Source organism: Oratosquilla oratoria, chromosome 24 (genome assembly GCF_046742065.1).
Source record: "Oratosquilla oratoria isolate Oo_2021 chromosome 24, ASM4674206v1, whole genome shotgun sequence".
In the NCBI taxonomy this organism is placed as follows: domain Eukaryota; kingdom Metazoa; phylum Arthropoda; class Malacostraca; order Stomatopoda; family Squillidae; genus Oratosquilla; species Oratosquilla oratoria.
In genome coordinates this window covers 32,244,308-32,266,338 of record NC_134800.1, presented here as the reverse complement: position 1 = coordinate 32,266,338, position 22,031 = coordinate 32,244,308, and the positions used below count along the sequence as shown (strand labels likewise).

Here is a 22,031-nt window from a genome sequence, read left to right as displayed (position 1 = left end):
CCCACAAAATGCATAAGAGATGGAGGGCACAAATAAAGACAAGTTTAAATGTTGTCTATGAGAAGGGTAATTTTATATATACAAACTAAACATATCAAAAGGCCTTTCCCTTTTATATGGCAGGGGGTTGAGTCAAAGCATACACTAGAGTCTCGCAATTCAACAGGGTTATGGCAGTTTCTGAGGCATCAAAACATGATCTATTGAAATGCAAATCACATCCATCTTAGTCAACTAAGAAATTTGTGTTTCTTGTGCAGTTTGAATGTCAAATTTGCAAATTTAGGTGTTGAATTAAGGTTTCGGGGTAGGAATTTATTGAGGTCAAATCTGTGAGTTATCAATACATAGGCTATTGAATTGCACCACCACAATGTACACCCACCCTACATCCAACCAGAATACCATTTTTTGTCCATTTCATCATAGATGATAGGTCATCCCTGCCCCCTTCCACACTACTCATGTCAATGGAAATGTAGCAGGACACATCACTCCCACAACAGGGCCCAACAACTGGAACTGGTTTACCCCCTACTTCATTACATGGCAAATCCCATCCCCTCAAGAAATTTACAGAGCAGACAAGAACATTCCTTTCAGCCATGCCATTTCATAATCCATTTGCAACTACTCTCTGCTCATGCCTATCGTTCTGCACTCTCTTCCTTGCTCTTGATTCCAATACCCCCTTCACTCTATCAATCCACATCATTCTTGGCCTTCCCTTCAAGTTCAACCCATCCATTTCTGCTTTTTACATTCTTTTGTGGTAAGACAGATATGTGAGAAAGCTATAGGAAAGGGGAAGGATGTTTTTTGGGCTTTTATGGATCTGGAAAAGGCTTATGACAGGGTAGATAGAAAGGCACTGTAGGAGGTTTTGCGGATATACGGGATAGGAGGAAAGCTTCTAGGAGCTGTCAAGAGTTTTTATGAGGGTAGTAGAGCTTGTGTCAGGATTAGAAATGGAGAGAGTGAGTGGTTTGAGGTAAAGGTGGGACTTCATCAAGGATGTGTTATGTCGCCCTGGCTGTTCAACTTATACATGGATGGGGTAGTGCAAGAGGTAAATGCAAGGGTAGTGGGTCAGGGATTGGAGATGGTTAAGGAAAATGGAGAAAAGTGGGAGGTGAGCCAGCTGTTATTTGCGGACAACACTGTGCTTGTGGCAGGATCAGAGGAGGGATTGAGGAAGTTGGTGACAGTTTGGGAGAGTGTGTGATAGAAGAAAGCTAAAGATAAATGTGGGTAAAAGTAAGGTGATGAGATGTACAAGGGGTGAAAGTAGAAGTAGACTGGAAGTGAGCAAGGGGGCCGTCGCGCTCGGGAACGAACTTCGTCAATTTTGATTGGAATTTTGCGAATTTTTAATGTTATATATACATATACTGAGATGTTCACCACAAATTTTCATATCATTTGGTTGAAAAACAATGAAGTAATTAAAAAAAAAATCCTTTTTGAAAAATTACAAACTTTCCATCTCCTCATTTATCCATTGACTGAGCATGCTGAAAAAAATACCACAAATGCTCTATAGCAATACCTAAAAAAAATTCGTACAGTTTTTGAAATTTCCTCTTAGTTTAGGAGAAAGAATTTTTTTTTAATTTTGATTTTTTTACATAGAATACAATATATCGACTTCTATCACAAAAAATGAAACACGCCATGATAAAAATTTTGCAAATTTATTCAGCTTTCAAATGATCCAAACCCCATTAAAATCGGCCAAGTAGTTATGGAGGAGATAGAAAAAATGTAGAGAAAAGTGTAGTTTTGAGATATTGAGCTTTGAAGTTCAAAATACATTTCCCTGCATTTTCTATATATTTCATTTAGATATTTTTTCTCTGCGCCAATCTTCATGCATTCTATGTCATTCACATGTTATTATAAAGTGTAGCTGGTACCTGGTCCCCCCTTTTACGAGGTATTAGCAGCTCAGAAGGCGAGGGTTTCAGGAGGCACCACCTCCCTCATTGTCGCCAGGTTCGCTTACTAGAAAGCTCCTGGCTGGAAATCGGAGCTGAACGATAGTTTTCTCTTCCTCTTTCTGGTCTTTGGTGTCCCTTTCCATTCTATGTCTTTGTCTTGTTCCTCAAGTGCTTTTGTAATGATGGGATTGACTCCAACCAAGTGAGAAAGAAGATTATGTGTCCTTCCAAAGTTATGATCAATGACAGTCGCTCTTGTGACGAAAAGCACTCGGAGCGTTTCAGTTGAAGAGGCATGTGATGGTATGTCACGCATGCTCGATGTTTGCAGTGACGTCATTTGAGAAAAGAGGATGTGGAGGGGCAGAGGAGGGCGATAACACGCGGTCAGCGTAGGGGCAGAAGTACACACTTTCTCAATAATTTGATTCATTTTCTTAGCTCTTTCATGAAACGCACATTTCTTCTTCGAATGTTTAGGCATTCTTGAAATGATTACAGCTTCAAATAAAAGTAAATAAAAGTTCTCCAAGGAGCGATAATTCGCTTTCTCCACCTACTCACAATAATTCTCTCAGTTTACTCACGAGTGCGAAGTGCTTCCCCCATGTGTAGGACAAGTTTCCAGCTAGTCTTTATTAGTGAATAACAAAATACATTGCATTTGTGCCATTTTTATTGCGATGAAATAACTTAGTCGAACATATGTGCAGCGAAGGTGTACTGGGAAGTGGGGGGGGGGTCAGAAAAATAGTCATAACTCATTTATTTTTTGGTATTTCGCTGAAATATTTCAGGACTGGCTTGCCAAAGGCCACTAGATGACGGAGGTTTTTTTAATATTTCGATTTTTTCGGAAATTCATCGCGACAGCCCCCTTAAGGGTGAGCAACTGGAGGAAGTGGATAGTTTTAGATACTTGGGTGCAAATGTGGCAGGGAAAGGTGGAGTAGAGGTGGAGGTAGAATGTAGATTGAGAGAAGCGAGTAAATGCCTTGGTGGATTAAAAAGTGTAATGAGGAATAGACATTTGGGAATGGATGCTAAGAGGAGACTGTATGAAGGAGTGATTGTGCCAACAGCACTGTATGGGGCAGAAACATGGAACATAAGAGAGGAAGAGAGAAGGAGTTTGAATGTGTTTGAGATGAGGTGTCTGAGAAGTATGATGGGGGTTACTAGGCTGGATAGAGTGAGAAATGAGGAGGTGAGGAGGAGAACAGGGGTGGAAAGGGAGTTGGGAGATAGGGTTGATGAAAGAGTATTAGGATGGTTTGGACACATGGAAAGAATGAGTGAAGAAAGACTAGTAAAAGAGGTAGGAAGGCAGATGTGGAGGGAGTGAACATGAAGGGACGTCCTAGGATGAGGTGGATGAAGGGGGCTTTGGGGAAGAGGGGAATGTCTGTTGAGGAAGGACGGGAGAGGACAGAAGACAGGGTGAATGGAGAATGGTTGTACTGTATATGGATATGGATGATGTTGTGATGCATGAGGTGGAATGGGCGGGGGGATGGGGGATGAGGTAGTATGTGTGAGCAAATTTTGATGCAGCCCAAAGGGATTTCTCCTCGTCTTCTCCTTTTATGCATGGGGGGACGGAGGGGGGGTCGCCGATTTAGTGAAGCGGCCTTGCTTTGGATGTGCTGTGTCTTGCGACACTGCTTCTGACCCAGGGCAGTGGACAAGGTGCAGGGATGACCCGTCATTCAGGAGGTGCTAAAATAAGAGGGAGGGTGGAGGGGTGTGGAGTGTATTCAGGGATGGAACGGGTGGGAATGATTTTATGCCTTTTTCTTTTTGGGTACCTCCCTTGTAAGGGGGAAAAAGCCTTGGTATATGTATGTATGTACATTCTTTTTGCTAGTATTTCTTCATCCATTCTTTCCATATCCAAACCATCTCTGCATTCTTTGATCAACCCTATCTACCAGTTCACCTCCAGTTTTCCCCCTATACATCCTAGTGACCTAACCATAACAATTATACCCTTATACAATCCCCAGACATTGACTTCTCACAAAGTTTTTCATTCTCTCGGACATTTACTCTATAACTCAACTCATCCTCCACTCCCCATTCCCTGCTACAAGTGACCCCAAATACTTAAAGGTCTCCACTTTCTTTAGCTTCTCATCCTTTAAACTCACATCCAACTCATCATCACCCCATCTTGTATATCTCATCACCTTATTTTGCTCACATTTACTTTCAGTTTTCCCCGCTCACATACATTCCCAAACTCTGCCAAAAGCAGGCTCACTTCCCATTTCCCTCCTCTCTCATTCACTAACTCTAAACCACTGCCTAACACCCTCATATTTACCTTCCTCACTATCCCCATTTATATATATATATATATATATATGTTAAACAACCATGGTGACATTACATAACACTGATGCAGCACCACCTTGAAGTATTCAAACCATTTGCCTTTTCCATTCCTCACCCTCACACTAGCTCTATTTTTCATGTAATAACTTTAGACTACTCTCCACAAACTTCTTCCAATCCCATACATCCCAAAATGCTTCTCTATGAACTCTGTCATATCCCTTCTCTAAATCCATAGTAGCCCAAATGGCATCCTTACCCCTTTTCAAAAACTTTTTACATCTGTCTTACTATAAAAAGTTTACCTAAGCACCCTCTTCCTTTCCAAATCCATACTGTTCTTCCCCAGTTACTCCCTCTGTTCCCCTCTTAACCCCTTCCATACAGTGGCACCTACGTAGGCGTCATGAGGAGCAAGTGGGTACGCGAGGATGCCGACATCGGCATCTTGATTATATTTATTGTACAGTCGCCGCAGTGAGGTGATGAGATGTACAAGGGGTGAAAGTGGCAGTAGACTGGAAGTGAGCATTATGGGAGAGCGACTGGAGGAAGTGGATAGTTTTAGATACTTGGGTGCAAATGTGGCAGGGAAAGGTGGAGTGAAAGTGGAGGTAGAATGTAGAGTGAGAGAAGCGAGTAAATGCCTTGGTGGATTGAAGAGTGTAATGAGGAATAGACATTTGGGAATGGATGCTAAGAGGAGACTGTATGAAGGAGTGATTGTGCCAACAGCACTGTATGGGGCAGAAACATGGAACATAAGAGAAGAAGAGAGAAGGAGTTTGAATGTGTTTGAGATGAGGTGTCTGAGAAGTATGATGGGGGTTACTAGGCTAGATAGAGTGAGAGATGAGGAGGTGAGGAGGAGAACGGGGGTGGAAAGGGAGTTGGGAGATAGGGTTGATGAAAGAATATTAGGATGGTTTGGACACATGGAAAGAATGAGTGAAGAAAGACTAGTAAAAGAGGTGTGGAAGGCAGATGTGGAGGGAGTGAACATGAGGTGGCGTCCTAGGATGAGGTGGATGGATGGGGTGAAGGGGGCTTTGGGGAAGAGGGAAATGTCTGTTGAGGAAGGACGGGAGAGGACAGAAGACAGGGGTGAATGAAGAATGGTTGTATATGGATGATGTTGGGATAGCATGAGGTGGAATGGGCGGTGGATGGGGGGTGAGGTAGTATGTGTGAGCAAAATTTGAAGCAGCCCGAAGGGATTTCTCCCCGTCCTCTCATTTTATGCAATGGGGGGACGGAGAGGGGGGGTCACCGATTTAATGAAGCGGCCCTGCTGTGGATGTGCTGTGTCTTGCGACACTGCTTCTGACCCAGGGCAGTGGACAAGGTGCAGGGATGACCCGTCATTCAGGAGGTGCTAAGATAAGAGGGAGGGTGGAGGGGTGTGGAGTGTATTCAGGGATGGAACGGGTGGGAATGATTTTATGCCTTTTTCTTTTTGGCTACCCCCCTTGTAAGGGGGAAAAAGCCTTGGTATATGTGTGTATGTACTGTCGCCGCAAAAAAATCTATACACTAAGGACTTTTGGACAATAAAACTCAAAAGTACAACTAACATGTGCTTTATTTCCACTTAAGAGATACATTTAGTATTTTGTCATGTTCCCCTTTTTCTTGAGTACCATCTGGATCCTTCTGGGCATTGAAGAGGCAAGTTTGGTGAAGTAGGCGCTGTCCATAGTGACCCAGATCTTCTTCAGCACCTCCTTCAGGTCTGGAATACTGGTGGGTCGCAATTTCTCCAGTTTGTTTTTCATCAGATTCCAGGCATTTTCTATTGGTTTCAAGTCTGGGGAATTGCCTAGCCACTCCATAACACTGATATTGTTGTCATTAAGGAACTTTATCACTTCCTTAGACCTATGGGCAGGGGCACCATCATGCATGAAATTATCACACTCATGGATGTCCCAAAATTCGAGCATGTGATCCCTCAAAACATTGATATAATTGCTCCCTTTCATGGTCACATTCTTGGGGAGGAAATATAGTCCGCCCCTGCCCTTGTTACCACTAAAGGCACCCCACACCATCACACTGTCTGGGTGTTTCACTGTTGTAACTGTGTACCGCGGGTCAAATCTGGACACATCACTGGGGCGACGAACGATCTTGGAGCTGCCCCTGATCAGCCTGAAGGTACTTTCATCACTGAACATCACCGTCTGCCACTGCTCTGATGTCCAGTCCTTGTATTTCTTACAGAAATCAATCCGTTTCTTCTTCATGGCCTCTGTGAGCAGGGGCTTCTTGGCGGCACGTCGAGCTGGCATTTTGAGGTCCTTCTGCAGCCGATGTTGGATCGTTCTTACAGCAATGTTTTTAAGGAGAGCAGGATGTTTTTGCTTCAGACTAACAGCTGTTATACATGGATCTGACATCACTTCTCGTTTTAGGATCTTGTCAGTGCGAGTAGATGTCTTCTTTGGGGCTCCAGAGCCTGGCTTTCTTGGTGGTACCGTACCAGGAGGGTGTGTGGCGGCTGCTTTCTTCAGGCTGTAAATGACCATTCTTGTCACCTGCAGGTCTGCGGCAACACATATCACAGACATTCCCTGCTCTAACAGAGCTAGGGCGCGGGCCTTTTCTTGCATTGAAAGCTTGGAACGACCCATTTTGATCACCAGAAGGAGAGTTAGAGGGCACCAAAGTCAGTGAAAAAGTGAACAAAAGGGCACTAAAGAGCAGCATGCATAGACTTCTCTCTCATCTAGCACTGGCAGCGCACTGAAGCGTGATGTGTTGGCAAACAGTGTAAAAAGGCATGCTCTACACACCCATGTCATCAGTAACTCCGCCCACTTTTTATTATGGCGGGAAATCAAGTGAAATCTATTCATAAAATCCCGTGTATAGATTTTTTTTTGCGGAAAAAATGTCTAGATTTTTTTTGCGGCGAATGTAGTTGTACCTGCGTGACCCCCATACTCTGTAAACTGGCTTCATCATATTTTCTATGGTTATCAAATTTCACGGGTGAAAGAGAGAATGATCGATACAGCCGTGACTTTATTTCTTATAATGCGAGTATTATGACGCAACATTGTACATCTGGCAGCTAATGCTGCCCACGAGATTTTGGCCCGGAGTGAAGTGGTTAATCCTCTCAATTCACATCCTCCCATACACAATTACAGACTGATTCTTCTAAAACTACAACATTCATACTTGTTCTTTTTTTATTTGTATAATATATCTACACATACACTCCTCCAGTTCACCAGTACAGTTCCTTCCCTTAGACACACATTAATCAATCTCACTAGCCATTTCACTACAACTACTCTTCCCTTTATCAGACACTACATGACAACCATCTAACCCAAATACTTTACCAGCTTTCATCTCTTTCACTATATATACACTTCTCCAATTCACAAGTACACTCCCTTCGCCTAGACACACATTAATCTTCTCACTAGCAATGTCACTACAACTACTCTTCCCTTTGTCAGACACTCTATATGACAACCATCTAACCCAAATACCTTACCAGCTTTCATCTCTTCTGATAATTTTTGCATTTCCTCTTTTCCTATAGCCCTATCATTCTCCTTTCCCACCACAATCAAGCCCTCCCTATCCTCCTCTACATTCAACAGATACCCCAAAAAGTCCACCAATTCTCCCATTACCCTCTTCCCTTATATTAGCATCTGTCCACCAGCACTCCTTACTATTACAGGGATCAATGATCATCAGTAAAATCCAAACCGCTGCCCCAATTTACATGCAACTTGGCATGTGAAGGTTTTATGGGTCAACAAATCACCTGAGCATGTCAAAAACAATACAGGACCTTCCTTTTGTACTATTCTTACTAACACCTATCATGTTGCCATGGCAGCTATGATCAATTTAGAGATAATCATCCATAAAATCCAAACCCCTGGCCCAATTGACATGCAACTTGGCATATGAAGGTTTTATGGGTCAGCAAATCACCTGAGCATGTCAAAAACAATGTAGGACCTTCCTTTTATACTATTCTTACTAACACCTATCATGTTGCCATGGCAATTATTGTCAATTTAGAGATAATCATCCATAAAATCCAAACTGCTGGCCCAATTGACATGCAACTTGGCATGTGAAGGTTTTATGGGTCAACAAATCACCTGAGCATGTCAAAAACAATACAGGACCTTCCTTTCATACTAATCTTACTAACACCTATCATATTGCCATGGCAACTATTGTCAATTTAGAGATAATCATCCATATATTCCAAACCATTGGCCCAATTGACATGCAACTTGGTAAGTGAAGGATTTATGGGTCAACAAATCACCTAAGCATGTCAAAAATAATGTAGGGCCTTCTTTTTATACTATTCTTACTAACACCTATCATGTTGCCATGCCAACTATTGTCAATTTAGAGATAATCATCCATAAATTCCAAACCACTGGCCCAATTGACATGCAGCTTGGCAAGTGAAGGTTTTATGGGTCAACAAATCACCTGCGCATGAAGAAAAAAAAAAAAAAAAAAAAAAAAAAAAAAAAAAAAAAAATGCAGGACCTTCCTTTAATACTGTTCTTACTAACGCCTATCATGTTGTCATGCCAACTATTGTCAATTTAGAGATAATCATCCATAAATTCCAAACCACTGGCCCAATTGACATGCAACTTGGCATGTGAAGGTTTTATGGGTCAACAAGCCACCTGAGCATATCAAAAATAATGTAGGGCCTTCCATTTATACTATTCTTACTAACACCTATCATGTTGCCATGGCAACTATTGTCAATTTAGAGATAATCACCCATAAAATCCAAACCCCTGGCCCAATTGACATGCAACTTGGCATGTGAAGGTTTTATGGGTCAAAATTCATACCAAAATGATATAAGTATTATTTGTCAACAACACCCTTTACGTACTACAACATAAGTATCAAAGAATCTCAATATGTCAAGTAGACATTTTGCTACATTGTTCAGTCGTTTCGCTACATTGTTTGTTCATTTCGCTACACTGTTTTTTTCACATTTGTGATCCGAATATGATAAAAAAGACAATGTGTGCAGGTTTATAAAGTAACTTTGTAGGCAACAGAATATTTGCCTAATGAGGCGATTTGGCTTTAGATAAAATATTTTTATTGGGCCTTGTTTTATGCAATTGTCAGGCAGATTATCTGGCAGATAATTATGAAATAGTGACTTATCATGCACATTACTATTAGAATGCCTATTCATTTCATGCACATGACATTCTACTGTTGTCTACAAAGTTACTTTATAAGCCTGCATACATTCTTTTATCATATTCAGATCACAAATGCAAAAAAAAAGTGTAATGAAATGACCAAACAATGTAGCAAAACAACCTGAACAATGTACTAAAACGACCAAACAATGTAGTGAAATGGTTGGTAGCGAACTGGTCATGTAGCGAAACAACCAGATACCAGTCATGGCAAATTTTTCGACAGCAAATGCACAGCTGCGTCATTACCAAAAATGTCAAAGTTGCTCATATTCAGGAGAAAAGAGGCTAGAAAATATGATTATTAATTAAACATTTCAATTATTAATTTCTTACCCTTACATTTTTACTTGGAAAACTAATTTGCCATGGCTAATATAAAAATTTGCATTTAAATCTGTAAAAATTAGTAGAGTTTTAAAGAACTGGGCATACACTTGCAAAACAGTGAGACAATTTGAAAATTTTGCGCATTCACTGAAGACTTCAGACATTCAAACCGAGGCATACCCATTCGAATGGGTCACAAAAGATAGTGGTGCAAACATCACCTCCGTGATAGTGGTGTCGTCCATGGATTTGCATATACCTATATATATACAACCTTACCAAGCACGATTAAACCACCATGGTGAGGTACAGAGGCTGCATCATCCTTCAGGGGGCCTCAGTGGAAATCTACCTTAGTTACATCAATAATCATTATAGTGGACACAATAACTTAAAAGATTTGGTAAATGTTCAGTTGTGTACATGGACACAATACAGCTTTAGAAAATTAAATATTAATTTTGTAATTTATAATGTATCAACGTAATATACAATTTTCTTGGCGGAATTTTTTTTTTGTTAAAACAGATTTTGTAAGTAACGAATGGTACACCATGTTTGTTATGATAGATGCCAACATAAAAAAAATTAAAGGAGCTGCCTAGTATAGGCCTTATGGTCTCTTGCAGTCTCCTTCACTCTTATGTTCTTATGATAGATTCATCTAACCTAACCTAACCTAATGTGTATTTAGTAAATCGGTCCCTGTAATTTAAGGTCATCCGGATCGTCGTCATCACGGATGTTGGCGGCCTGTTCAATCACTCTCTGATTGCGGGGTATATAGGTTTTTCTTAATGGAATGCATGGATTTCAGCTCCATAACATTCCTTTAAGAATATATACCTCACGAGGTACTGGCGGAAGTACCGAGGCCGTACACTAGGCTCAACTGGACCGGGCAAACAACACTTGACAAACGACAAGATGGCATCCCAATCCTATGCTAGCGACTTCGTTCATTAGTATATTTGCTTGTAGCAATGTATTTTTTATTTCCACCAAGAATATCGCATATTACGTTCATGTATTATAATTTACAAAATTAATATATAATTTTCTAACACTATATTGCATCCATGTACACAACTGAACAAATACCAAAGATTCAAACATACATATTATATGTCCTCTATTAGTATTACCAACTTACTTGTATTATTTGCAGGGCGCCAAGGTGTACTGGTCAATGCCATAGATGAGCCTCGTTTGTTTGAAATGTTATTCATATTTCATCTTCCCAAATGATGTCCTATCTTATTGAATACTATTTTTAATTTTAGGATAATACAGATAAATACAACATCTGGATAACTATGTGATAAAAATCCAAAATGTTAAAATCCAAAGCATCATAGTATGAATTGTATGAATGGAATGCCTTGAAATTAAGGCTCCCTTCTTGCTAAAAAAAACAAACGTGAAAAATGTCCAACACTACTCAAGAATACATTTCATTTCACTTTTGACTTCAGATTTTGTATTTGGCAAATTATTACTTTGACATTATGTATCTCATGGAATCCAAATTTTCTAATAGTATCATTATCTTGTCTTCATATTATTTTGAACAAATAAGAAAATGTTAAAATATAACTAGAAATGAATAAAAATTTAGCTTATTCATTCGATTTCCATTGATCGCTTCCGAAAATCGTACCCATATCTTTCCTACCTCAAGCTGTCACAATTATACAGAATCACGAAGAGTGCAAAATGATAGTGAATACGTAGTACATTATCCTTAGCAGTCGCCAAAAGAGTACACTCGTAAAATACGAACAACAAATCTAGAATAAGCTTAAGATGAAACTCATTAACTACAACTAAGCTGAACTTTCAAAATGTAAACAAAATCAGCTGATCGAGGAATGAGAATTTACCAACGTATCCAATCGTACAGAGGGATATGGTAATAAAAAAACGACCCAATAGCCTTAGTGTATAGTGCTATTCTAGAATAGCTAAAATAATATTTTAAGTAAAATATATAACGAAAATTTTGTTCAAGTGAGTACGAAGCAATACTTTTAAAATTATTTCATAAAAGATTGAAAGAGTTGGTATCCCTGAATCAACAAAGGAGGCTAGTGTGCCATATCAAAACAGAGTTAGGTTCCAATACTATTATTTATTTATTGTTAGAGTTCACAAAGAAAAACTTAAGTGCAATTCAAACATCACAGATCTATTATAATTAGTAATATTTCATAGATATGTATTATAGATTAAGATTTAGAATTATACAATTTACTTATATTACAATATAACTTCCCTCTAGAATAGTAAGAAAAACACTATGAGGTTCCAATAATACAAATTTTCCATTAATCATGAAAAAAAATTGAGTAATTTTTAATTTCATGGATTTTATATGACAAGATATGTAAATAAAATTCCTTGGAGTTTATAAAGGCAATTATTTTGACAGATGGGTAGAAAGTCACCATGATTATGCTATTTAAAAGACTTATAAGTATAAATGTTATGTGTTACTCCACAGCTGAGCAGGGAAGTCGATTGGCTAGTGAAGCTTAATGTTGCGCACCACCCGAGTAGGGGTGGATTTTTTAGTCAATTTGAGCGTAGCTTGGTGTGGTTCCACCACGGCGTCCACGTAGACACCCTGGCCTCCTGGCAGGACTCACATAACGGTGGAGTCTCTCCGCCGCCACGGAAGAAACGTAGGAAATCTTCCGAGGACATTATGCAGCAGCAGCAACAGCAGCAGCAGCAGGCCACCAATGGCTCCACTGAGCCCCAGCAAAATGGGTCCACCGAAGGGGACACTTCCGCTATTTCTGCGCAGAATGGTGTAGATAGTGCGGTTACGCCAAAGCTGTCTGAAGTGCAACAGGAGATGGTCCGACTAATAGGGCAACACCTCATTGGCCTTGGACTTAAGTAAGCTGACCCTCCTGGTTGCCCTTTGTTTACGAGCGTCAGCTGATCCAGATCAGCTGACGCTTGACAACTACATCTCTAGTTGAAATAGAAAATATGGTAGAGCCCCTTGCCAGTTGCCCCTCAGAAAATCATGATAGTGGCCTCAACTGCCCAGCTGTGGTGTAGGAAATGCTGTGGTTTAAGTTGTGAGTGCTCCAAAAGTACTGACCTGAAGGTCAAGTTCAGAAGGGTGTGGATGGTGCATAATGCTAGTTTTTGTCATATTTCAAATAGTGTAAGTGCATTTTTTATTTATCTTCAAGTCATTTTTCTTGTGTTTCAAGTGTTGTAGAGTTTAGAAAATATGTAGAAGCACAAAGTGTAATGTTGAAAAAAATAGTAGGGTCTAAAGTTTAAGTGATAGAGTGCAGTACGCTGGATTTCCCACGTGGGATTCGAGATGGGATTTGGCAAACACTAATGAATTATTGGATATGTAAGTATATACAGTAAAATTGTATTTCCATTATGTTGGGGACTTCTGGATTTTCTTCTTTTCTTGTGTCCCTTTGTCAAAGATCATATCTGTGATGTCAGTTTATTGACTCAGGGAACCAGGAACTTGGATTTGATAAAAAGTGTTATGATATTACAAACCATTTGTCATTTTTAAGCATTTGTACTTTAGTAAGAATGATAATTTGGCTGAAAGGAATGTTGATTAATATTTAGAAATGTATAATCTACAAAACTATATTTGTGGATTTTTTTTTATAACCAAATTGAGGAAATGGTTATTGTATGTCTATTAAAAGAAGGAAAAGTGAAGACTGATCAGTACCAATTGATAAGGTAGGAACATGTGAATAATAGATCAATGTCCTTGACCAGCATGGTAGCTATGACATATGAGAGCTATTAAAGATGGACAATTTATATGGGAAAGGAAAGAATCTTAACTTGTTCAGTACAACACAGATAATTATTTTTCAAATGAATTGTATCTTTCTAAACATGTATGGCTGAAATTAAGGGAAGTTGTCATATCTATAAAGTTTTCAGTGCAAAAGATATGGTTTTGCTATATTAAAATCTGAAAGGGTGGGTGGCAGCCAATTGTCTACTCAATCAATTCAAACTACTAACTCGGCCAATCCTCATACCAACTTGACCATTAAGCAAGCATGGTTTTTCATGCCTGATTTCTTCTTATTGAATGACTGAATAGGTTTCACTTATATTTTATCTATTGAGGTCAGTTATCAATTAATGTATATGATAATTGTTTAGGACCTAATAATATAATTAATTTGTTTGGTGGGGGGCAATTGGCATGCTCCCCTACGGCAGAACCTTTTTGTCAGGATATATGATTTTTTTTTTTTTTTTTTTTTCATAACTTAAATCTTGCCCAACATATTTGGAAGAAAAGATGACAGTTTAAATCAATTCCAATGTGTCAAACTTTAATTTTTTTTTTTTTAATAACTTTTTGCAAGGCCCTTCGGAACTCACAAACATTTGCAACCATTTCTCTGCCAAAGACAGGGTATCATTACAGCCCTTAAAAAAACATGAAAATATAGTGCAAACCTGAAAATCTGCTTTGATTATATTATTTGCAAGCCTTCGAAAACCAAAATGCCTGTTATAGTGAGAACTGACTAAATAACCCATTTACCATGTAATACTAACCCTGAGATTATTTTTACTTTTTCATATTTCTTCCATAGCCACAGCCAGCATATTCATCTGTGGCCTTATTAGCCCATACATGATGATACCCAGCTGGTTGGACAATTGGCTGACTTATAATCTGAAGATTGGCTGAGTTTGTTTGATGATTGGCCAAATAGATTGGTGATTGGCCAGATTGGTTTTACAATTGGCCAAGTTGGTTAGATGGTTTGGCTGAGTTGGCGATTGGTCAAGTTGGAGTGTAACTGTTGTAACTGGGGAGCAGATCATGCTTTCAGACTGAACCTTTAGGGTTCTTGTTGCTATTTGAATGCATGCTGACTTGAAAAGTAGTGGTAGGTGGACAATTTGGATTTGGATGAGGTTTTATTTAAGAATGAATAATGTGCTGCAAGAGATGCATCAGTGAATTGGACTTACTTGGATCTAGAGAAAGACTAAGGTATTTACTTACTTGGATTTACTTATAAATGCCTAAAGACCTCTTCATAGCCACAGTGATCCGCCACTGTTACCATTCCTGGTGTCCAATACATCTCAAAAAATAAATGTGGAGATTAAGATTAATGAGGGCTTATTAGGAGTTTACAGGAATGGATAAAGGACTTAGTAATAATGAGTTTCTGGGCCTAATCAAGTGACAAAATACTAGCCTCTTAGGGCTGTACCTCTTTATGGCTGAGAACATCTAAGCTTGGTTTGGCAAGTTGAAACAATGTCTTGGTAATGAGAGAATAAAGTTGTCCAACTTAGAAATCATTAGTGGCATTACACAATCCAGGCTAATGTGAATCAAAGAATCATCCAGTAGTAAAATAGAATGACCAGGCTTTTCCAGGAGGCCTAACATTAAAAACTAACTAAAAAATAAACATACTAAAATCAGTAACAAGGACAGATTTTGGATAGTAGAGGGAAGCTCTAATTGCAGTCTACATGCAGCTCTTAAGAACCATACTTAACTACACTTCTACAACATGATTCCCAAAAGTCATGAAAAACATTAGCCATCCCTCAAACTATAGGAAGTAAAGCATTGAGAATGATGATAAGATATACCTAAACCATCCCAGTAGAATATTTATATACCAATGTTGGATCTGAGTACAGCTTACTGTACTCAAGTTCAAGTGACTGAAAATGTCAAATATAAATATAGTTTTTTTTCCCAGTTTAGCAAGTCCAATTCATTTTACTTAAGTACAAGTACTTTATACTATACAAAAGTGCCCCTGTTTCAGTGAAGTTATGAAGGTAGAGAGTAGATCATTAGAATACAAGGGTATTAATCAAAATATTCCTTCTGTGATGTATGCTATGAAATGATTAAGAAAATGTGATGTATAATGTGATAAAAAATGTAGCATTTACTTTAAGCACAGTATATTTAAAGTCAACATAAAAATGAGCCTATCTGGATTTATAATCATTGCATTGTATGAACATAACACTTTCAAATTTTTTGCCATGAAGACAATATCTGTCAATTTAAATATTATATCAGCAATGTTTGGACACATGGAAAGAATGAGTGGAAAAAAATTAGTAAAAGAGGTGTGGAAGGCAGTGGAGGGAGTGAACATGAGGAGCCGACCAAAGATGAGATAGCTAGATGGAGGTAAAAGGGGCTTTGGGAAAGAGGTGAATGTCTGTTGAGGAAGGAAGGGAGAATATAGATGAGTGAGTGGAGAATGGTTGTGTATGGATGATGCATGAAAGGGAGTGGGTGGGGGATAGGGGAGGTGAGGTGGTATGTGTGAATGATATTTTGATGCAGCCTATAGGGATTTTTTCCCGTCTTCTCTTTTTCTGCATGAGGGGATGGAGAGGGGGGTCACTGATTAAATGAAGTGGCCTTACTATGGATGTGCTGTGCCTTGCTACATTACTTCTGACCCATGGCAGTGGGTGAGATGCAGCGATGACCTGTCATCCAGGAAGAGCCAAGAAAAGAGGGAGGGAGGGGTGGTGAATGGGAGTGGAGTATGTGGGGATAAAATGGGTAGGAGTGGACTTACGAGTATGCCTTTGATTTTGGATACATCCCTTGTAAGGGGGGAAAACCCCTCAGTATATGTATGTACCAGCAATACTAAAGCCTTTTAACAGCAGTAGATTATGCTGGTACAACCAAATACTTCTTAGCCATTTCAGGTGAGACAGCTGCCCTTCTACACATACCATGTAACCCAGGACTACCAACTGCTTGGCCAAATTGTCAGCTACTAAACTGGCTCCCCTCCAGATGGAGGAAAAAGAAAACCATCAAAAGGGCAGATGAACTCTTGAGTTAATGGCCATCCAACCCCATTATGGCTCACTAACCCACATGTTTGCTACTCATGGTATCCCTGTAGAGCCTGGAGATAGGAGTCCTGGAGGCTGAGTGATATCCCAGTGCCGTGGTTACACTGAGGTCCCCCCCCATGGGACTAGCAGCACACCTCTTTGGTCCTCTATTCAGGCCAGGGCCAGGGCAGGTGGCTCCTCTTGGCTCAGAGAGTCAAATTGACTGGGCTGATTGATTTGAATCTGTGTGTCAGGCATGTCCTGAGTCAACCTACTACCGCCTGGGCCAGCACCGCATGATCAGTGGCTGTCATCCCCTAGTGTCAAGGTGATGGGTGCATATACTCTCTTATGACCCCTTGGACTATTGGGTTAATATGTATACTCAAATTCTGGTCTCCCTTTGTTGGGCTAGGTGGTGGGTGTGGACATGGGAGAGCAAATTACAGGCATATGTTCATGCCAATCTGCCCCTGTCAAAATCATCAAACTTGCTCTGTGGGATGCCAGGTTGTTGCAGATAAGGCACAAACATGTCTAGTCAGGCCTGGGGTGAACCTCCAGTGGGCTCTTTGTGAAGGCATTTGGAATATTTTTTCTCCCAGAACAACTGATTTCCCTTTTTATTGGTGGAGCTTAGGAAGCTTAGATTGAATATAGTGGTCCATGAAGAGATGAGGCAGTGGTGAGATCAGTAGTGAAAGTTACATCTGTTTCTGGTAGGGCCAAACCAATGAGGCCCACCTCACAGGAGTAATCTTAGGCATATCTAGCTGACTACAGCTCATCATTGTAAAGGTTACTACAGTTGATGAACACATGATGATGGTGAGGCTGAAGCACACCTTGGACTTCATCTCTCATATTGCAGTACATGTTCCTACTGGGGTACATGACCTTGAGGAGATGCTCTATGCCAAAGCTTGAATCTATAGTTGACCACTGCAATTCTCTCATTCTGAACCTTGCAAATTCCAGAAGGCTGAGGATTGGTGGGTCTTGGTTCCAGAGATGAGAGCCACACTGATGGACATGGGATAGTGATGCCAGAGGTGTGACCAAGGAGATCAATCACATACTTCTTACTATTCATTGGAAGATCCTACAGAACTGCAGGGTTTATTGAAGTGCTAAATTTTATTAGACTAATCATAGACTTGTGGTCATAACACTGAGACAATACATCAAAACCAGGAGACTCTCAAGAAGTAACCCACCAGGATTTCATCTGGAGAAACTCGGGGATGATGCATGTGCCCAGGAGTATGCAGTAACAATTTCTAATCGGTTTGAAGCACTTGGCTCTCTTGAGGATCCTGAAAAACTGTGAGACATTTAAACCTGTAACTGTGAAAGCTGCTGAGGTGTGCATTGGAGAGTGCCCAAGGTCAAGGAGTGGTGTTGCATTGCAGGAGACACTGGAAAGTATAGAGTTGGCTACACTACAAGAATGGCTGGGAACCTGGACCAATACAAGACTAAGAAATGGAGGACTAGAACTCTCATGAGAATGGATAAAGAGAGGTATATCAGAGGAATTGCTGAGGATGTCAAGGGTCTACTTACTGCACCCTGAAAAAAGTCTGCTATAAATTTGTGACCCAGAGGGGTAGAATCTGAACAGTTGATGGCGATCTTGTGTCGGGTGTGGAGAGATGTAGCCCTTTTGCTGAGTACTTTGAGTAGTTGCCCATGGGTGACCCTCAAAGTGGACAGCTTCCTCTCATTGGTGTTCAAATGGCAGTTCCTGATCCATGAGTAGACGAATCTCCATCCTCTCTGATAGAGGTCAAAGAGGCTATTAGCTAAGTGAAGGGTGGAAAGGCAGCTGGCATCTGCAATATCAGTATGGAGTTGTTAAAAGCTGGAGGCGAGGCCATGATCCATGGGTTGGATCCAGTACTGTCAACTGTCTGGCAGTCTGGTACCATTCCCTTTGACTGGAAAAAGGGCCTGGTCATTCCTATCTGGAAGGGGAAAGGGGACTGCAACAACTACTGTGGCATTACAGTGCTCAGTGTGCCAGGTAAATCGATTGCCCATCTGTTGGTGACACTGGTTCATTCACATCTGCTAAAGTTTCAGAGGCCTGAACAGAGGCCCGATAAGTCAAGAACTGATCAGATCCTATCACTTCATGTTCTTATGGAGTGCAGACATGAGATTCAACGGGGGTCTCTTGCAGTTTATGTTGATCTCTAGAAGACTTTTGACTTGGTGCATCATGAAGTGCTCTGGAATCTTCTGCAGATCCTTGGGATTCCTGCAAGGATTATTGAGTTCATATGTGGCCTATACTCTGGGACACAGAGTGCTATAAAGTATGGAGGAAGCCTGTTCAAATTCTTTCCTGTTAATTCAGGAGTGAGGCAAGGGTGTGTCCTCACCCCAACATTTTTCAACACCTGCATGGACTGGGTATTTGACAGAGTTGTTAATCAATGTCATTGGGGAGCATCTGTTGGCAACACCAAGGTCATTGACCTTGTATTTGCAGATGATGCTGTCCTTTTTGCAGAGTTGTTGGAGGTATTAGTTGCAGCCCTCAAGTCACTACACAGGGAGGTGAGACTGCTTAGACTTACGGTCTCCTGGACCAAGACCAAGGTCCAGGAGTTTGGGATGACTGGATGACACACTTCAGTCAGTTTATGTATGTGGAAAGGACATTGAGGTCTAGGAAAACTTTACATACCTTGATAGTGTAGTGCATAACCATGGTGGATTATGTCAGGAAATACTTCGAAGGATTGTCATTGCCCATGGTGCTGTGGATTTACTCAGCCAGAGTATATGGTGTTGTCCTTATTTATGCAGGAGGATTAAGATTCAAATCTTCAAGTCACTTGTGTACCCTGTCTTGCTGTACAGCTGTGAGATATGGATGTTGAATGCTGACTTGATGGACTTGATGAGGTGTTTTGATGTCTGTGGAGAATCATGGGGTATCTCTGAAATGACTTCATATGAAATCAGAGACTGTACTGTGAGACTCAGTCTAGGCCAGTTACCAGCATAATTCATGAATATCAACACCATCTATATAAGCATGTGGCACATTTCCCTGATGTTGATCCTACTCACAGGGTTGTATCCATGAGAAACACCCCTTGATGGAGGTGACAAAGGGGACTCCCACAGAATTCATGGTTGGGGCAGGTTGATTGAACTTGTCAAGAGTTATTTGGATTGGGGAGGGTGTCTGCATAGGAGTTTACTCAGATAGACTGTGGGGACTGGCACTGGTATGTGAGTAAAGCAATGTGCTCCCTGGCATATGCCCTCAATTGATGATTGACAAGGATTTCAGCAAGAGCAGTAGTGTATCTTTACGGTATTCTCTTTCCAGTGACATCTAAGTTGCAAGGTCAAGTGATAACTGGTCTGGATGTTAATAGACAGCACTATTTCCCTTGTGTATTTTGAAAGCTGGTTAGAATAATTCTGTATGAAACGGAACTTCTTCCAGATTTTGTCATAAGTTCTCTTGTAATTTGTGGGTCATCTTTAGGTTGTACTACTTTTACTAACTGGATTTTCCAGAGTTCTTTTCCTTCTTTATTGTTGTGCCAGTCTAGCTTAATCTATAGATCTAGAATTCTTGCTAGCATATAAATTTGTCTGTCCTTGTAATGCATAAGAAAATTCTGTATTGATGTCTTGATAGAAGAGGTCTTGCATAAACACGGCAAAGGAAACATGGACTGGAAGTGAAGCATTTATTCCTGACATTTCGTCTATTTACTTTCTCAAAGGAATGAGCATACTGGATACGTGCAGAGTTTATATACAGGTAAACGTCGACTTACGATGGCCGCGACTTACGATTGTTCGACTTTACGATGACGACGACGACGATATGATATATTTAACCCCTTCCATACGGTGCCGCACACATAGGCGTCATGAGGAGCAAGTGGATTCGCGACGCTGCCATATCGGCGTCTTGATTATATTTATTGTAGTCGCCCCTGTGTTTTTACATTCTCTCAAATGTGCCCTGAATCTCATTCTCTGTGGTTTTCAAAATTCGCGGGTGAAAGAGAGAACGATCGATATAAGCGGTGACTATATTTTATGATGCGAGTATTATTACGTCACGTACGGCTGGCATTGGCTGCTGCCCGCGAGATTTAAGTCCGTACTGAAAATACATATTATAGTGTTTGAATATGGTAAAAAGGATAAAAATAATTAAATAAACTACTGTACATGTTTAATAGGCTATATTCAGTATCTCTGGTGGTTAATATACAGGTAGGCTAGGTACAGTGACCACGGAACAGAGTGATACACAAATTGGGGATCGACTTACGATGAAATCGTCTTACGATGGCTCTATCGAAACCTAATGCCATCGTAAGTCGACGTTTACCTGTACATGCTTTGCAGCTCAAGGGGGCATGTGAGTGTAGAACGCAAGGTGGTGAGATAAACACAGAGAATCGTTGAAATTTTTATTAACTGATGTTTTGCTCTTAACAGAGGTTTTTCAGTGTACAAACATGGTCGGGGAATCAACAATTTTATACCTTACATCATTCTGCGTTCCTTCCTTAACCCACCCCCTCCCTCCCTCACGTACCCTTCAACTCCTGTAGGACCATCCAGCTGGACATTTTGGACAGCTGGGCTGGGATGCTATGAAAGCTGTCTCTACTATTTTTTGTTTTTTCTTGTCTAACCCTCGTTTTAATATTTCCACTCCGTCCCAGTTAGCTAAATGTCCGTATTTCTCCGCATGAACCACCAAGGCGTTTGATGTTCGGTGGGTCTCTCTTCCCATAATTTTCCTAAAATGATCTCTCTCCAAAACCTCCATGTATAATGATGCTAGGACTGCACTGAGCGGACTCCCCATTGCCAGACCACGTATCTGACAATATTCCTCATCCTGGAACATAAACGGTCCGAATCTGATACAAAGAGAGACTAATTCTAAGAAATCATATTTTTCCCACTGGTAAATCCTGGTCATCTATATTACTGATGGCTTCCTTGGCTGCTGTTAGTGCCCCCTCTGTGGAAACATTTGTGAACAAAGCTGTTACATCGTAACTTATCATGACTTTCTGTGAGAAATCCACATTACTGAGTCTCGTGATTAGGTCACTTGAGTCCTTCAAATGGCCACTGCTAAGTGTCCCCAAACATTGAGATAACGGTTTGGCCACTTGGCTAACCTGTGGGGAGCGCTGCCGATACCTGACGTAATGGGTGTCATCGGTATACTCGGCTTGTGTGTCTTTGGTAATCCCCTCATCCTGGGCGGTCTTGGTGCTTCTTCTAACAATCCCACAAGTTTCTTGCCTCTGTT

The 22,031-nt window shown here is 40.5% G+C and overlaps 2 protein-coding genes across 6 annotated transcripts in view; one reads left to right on the top strand and one right to left on the bottom strand.

Moving 5' to 3' along the window:
• Window positions 1–11,732, bottom strand: part of LOC143038542 (uncharacterized) — a 181,987-nt gene extending 170,255 nt beyond the window's left edge. Inside the window, exon 1 of one of the 4 annotated variants that reach the window (XM_076207868.1) lies at window positions 10,995–11,732. In XM_076207868.1, the coding sequence (XP_076063983.1) occupies window positions 10,995–11,070 (76 nt within the window). In that variant the 5' untranslated portion in view covers window positions 11,071–11,732. The remainder of the gene's footprint in view (window positions 1–10,994) is intronic. The other 3 variants (XM_076207865.1, XM_076207866.1, XM_076207867.1) reach the window with 3 other exon arrangements.
• A 576-nt stretch (window positions 11,733–12,308) lies between these two features.
• The window catches only part of LOC143038543 (WD repeat-containing protein 26-like), a 247,253-nt gene continuing 237,530 nt past the window's right edge, over window positions 12,309–22,031 (top strand). For both annotated transcript variants that reach the window (XM_076207869.1, XM_076207870.1), the window contains exon 1: window positions 12,309–12,745. In XM_076207869.1, the coding sequence (XP_076063984.1) occupies window positions 12,324–12,745 (422 nt within the window). In that variant the 5' untranslated portion in view covers window positions 12,309–12,323. The remainder of the gene's footprint in view (window positions 12,746–22,031) is intronic.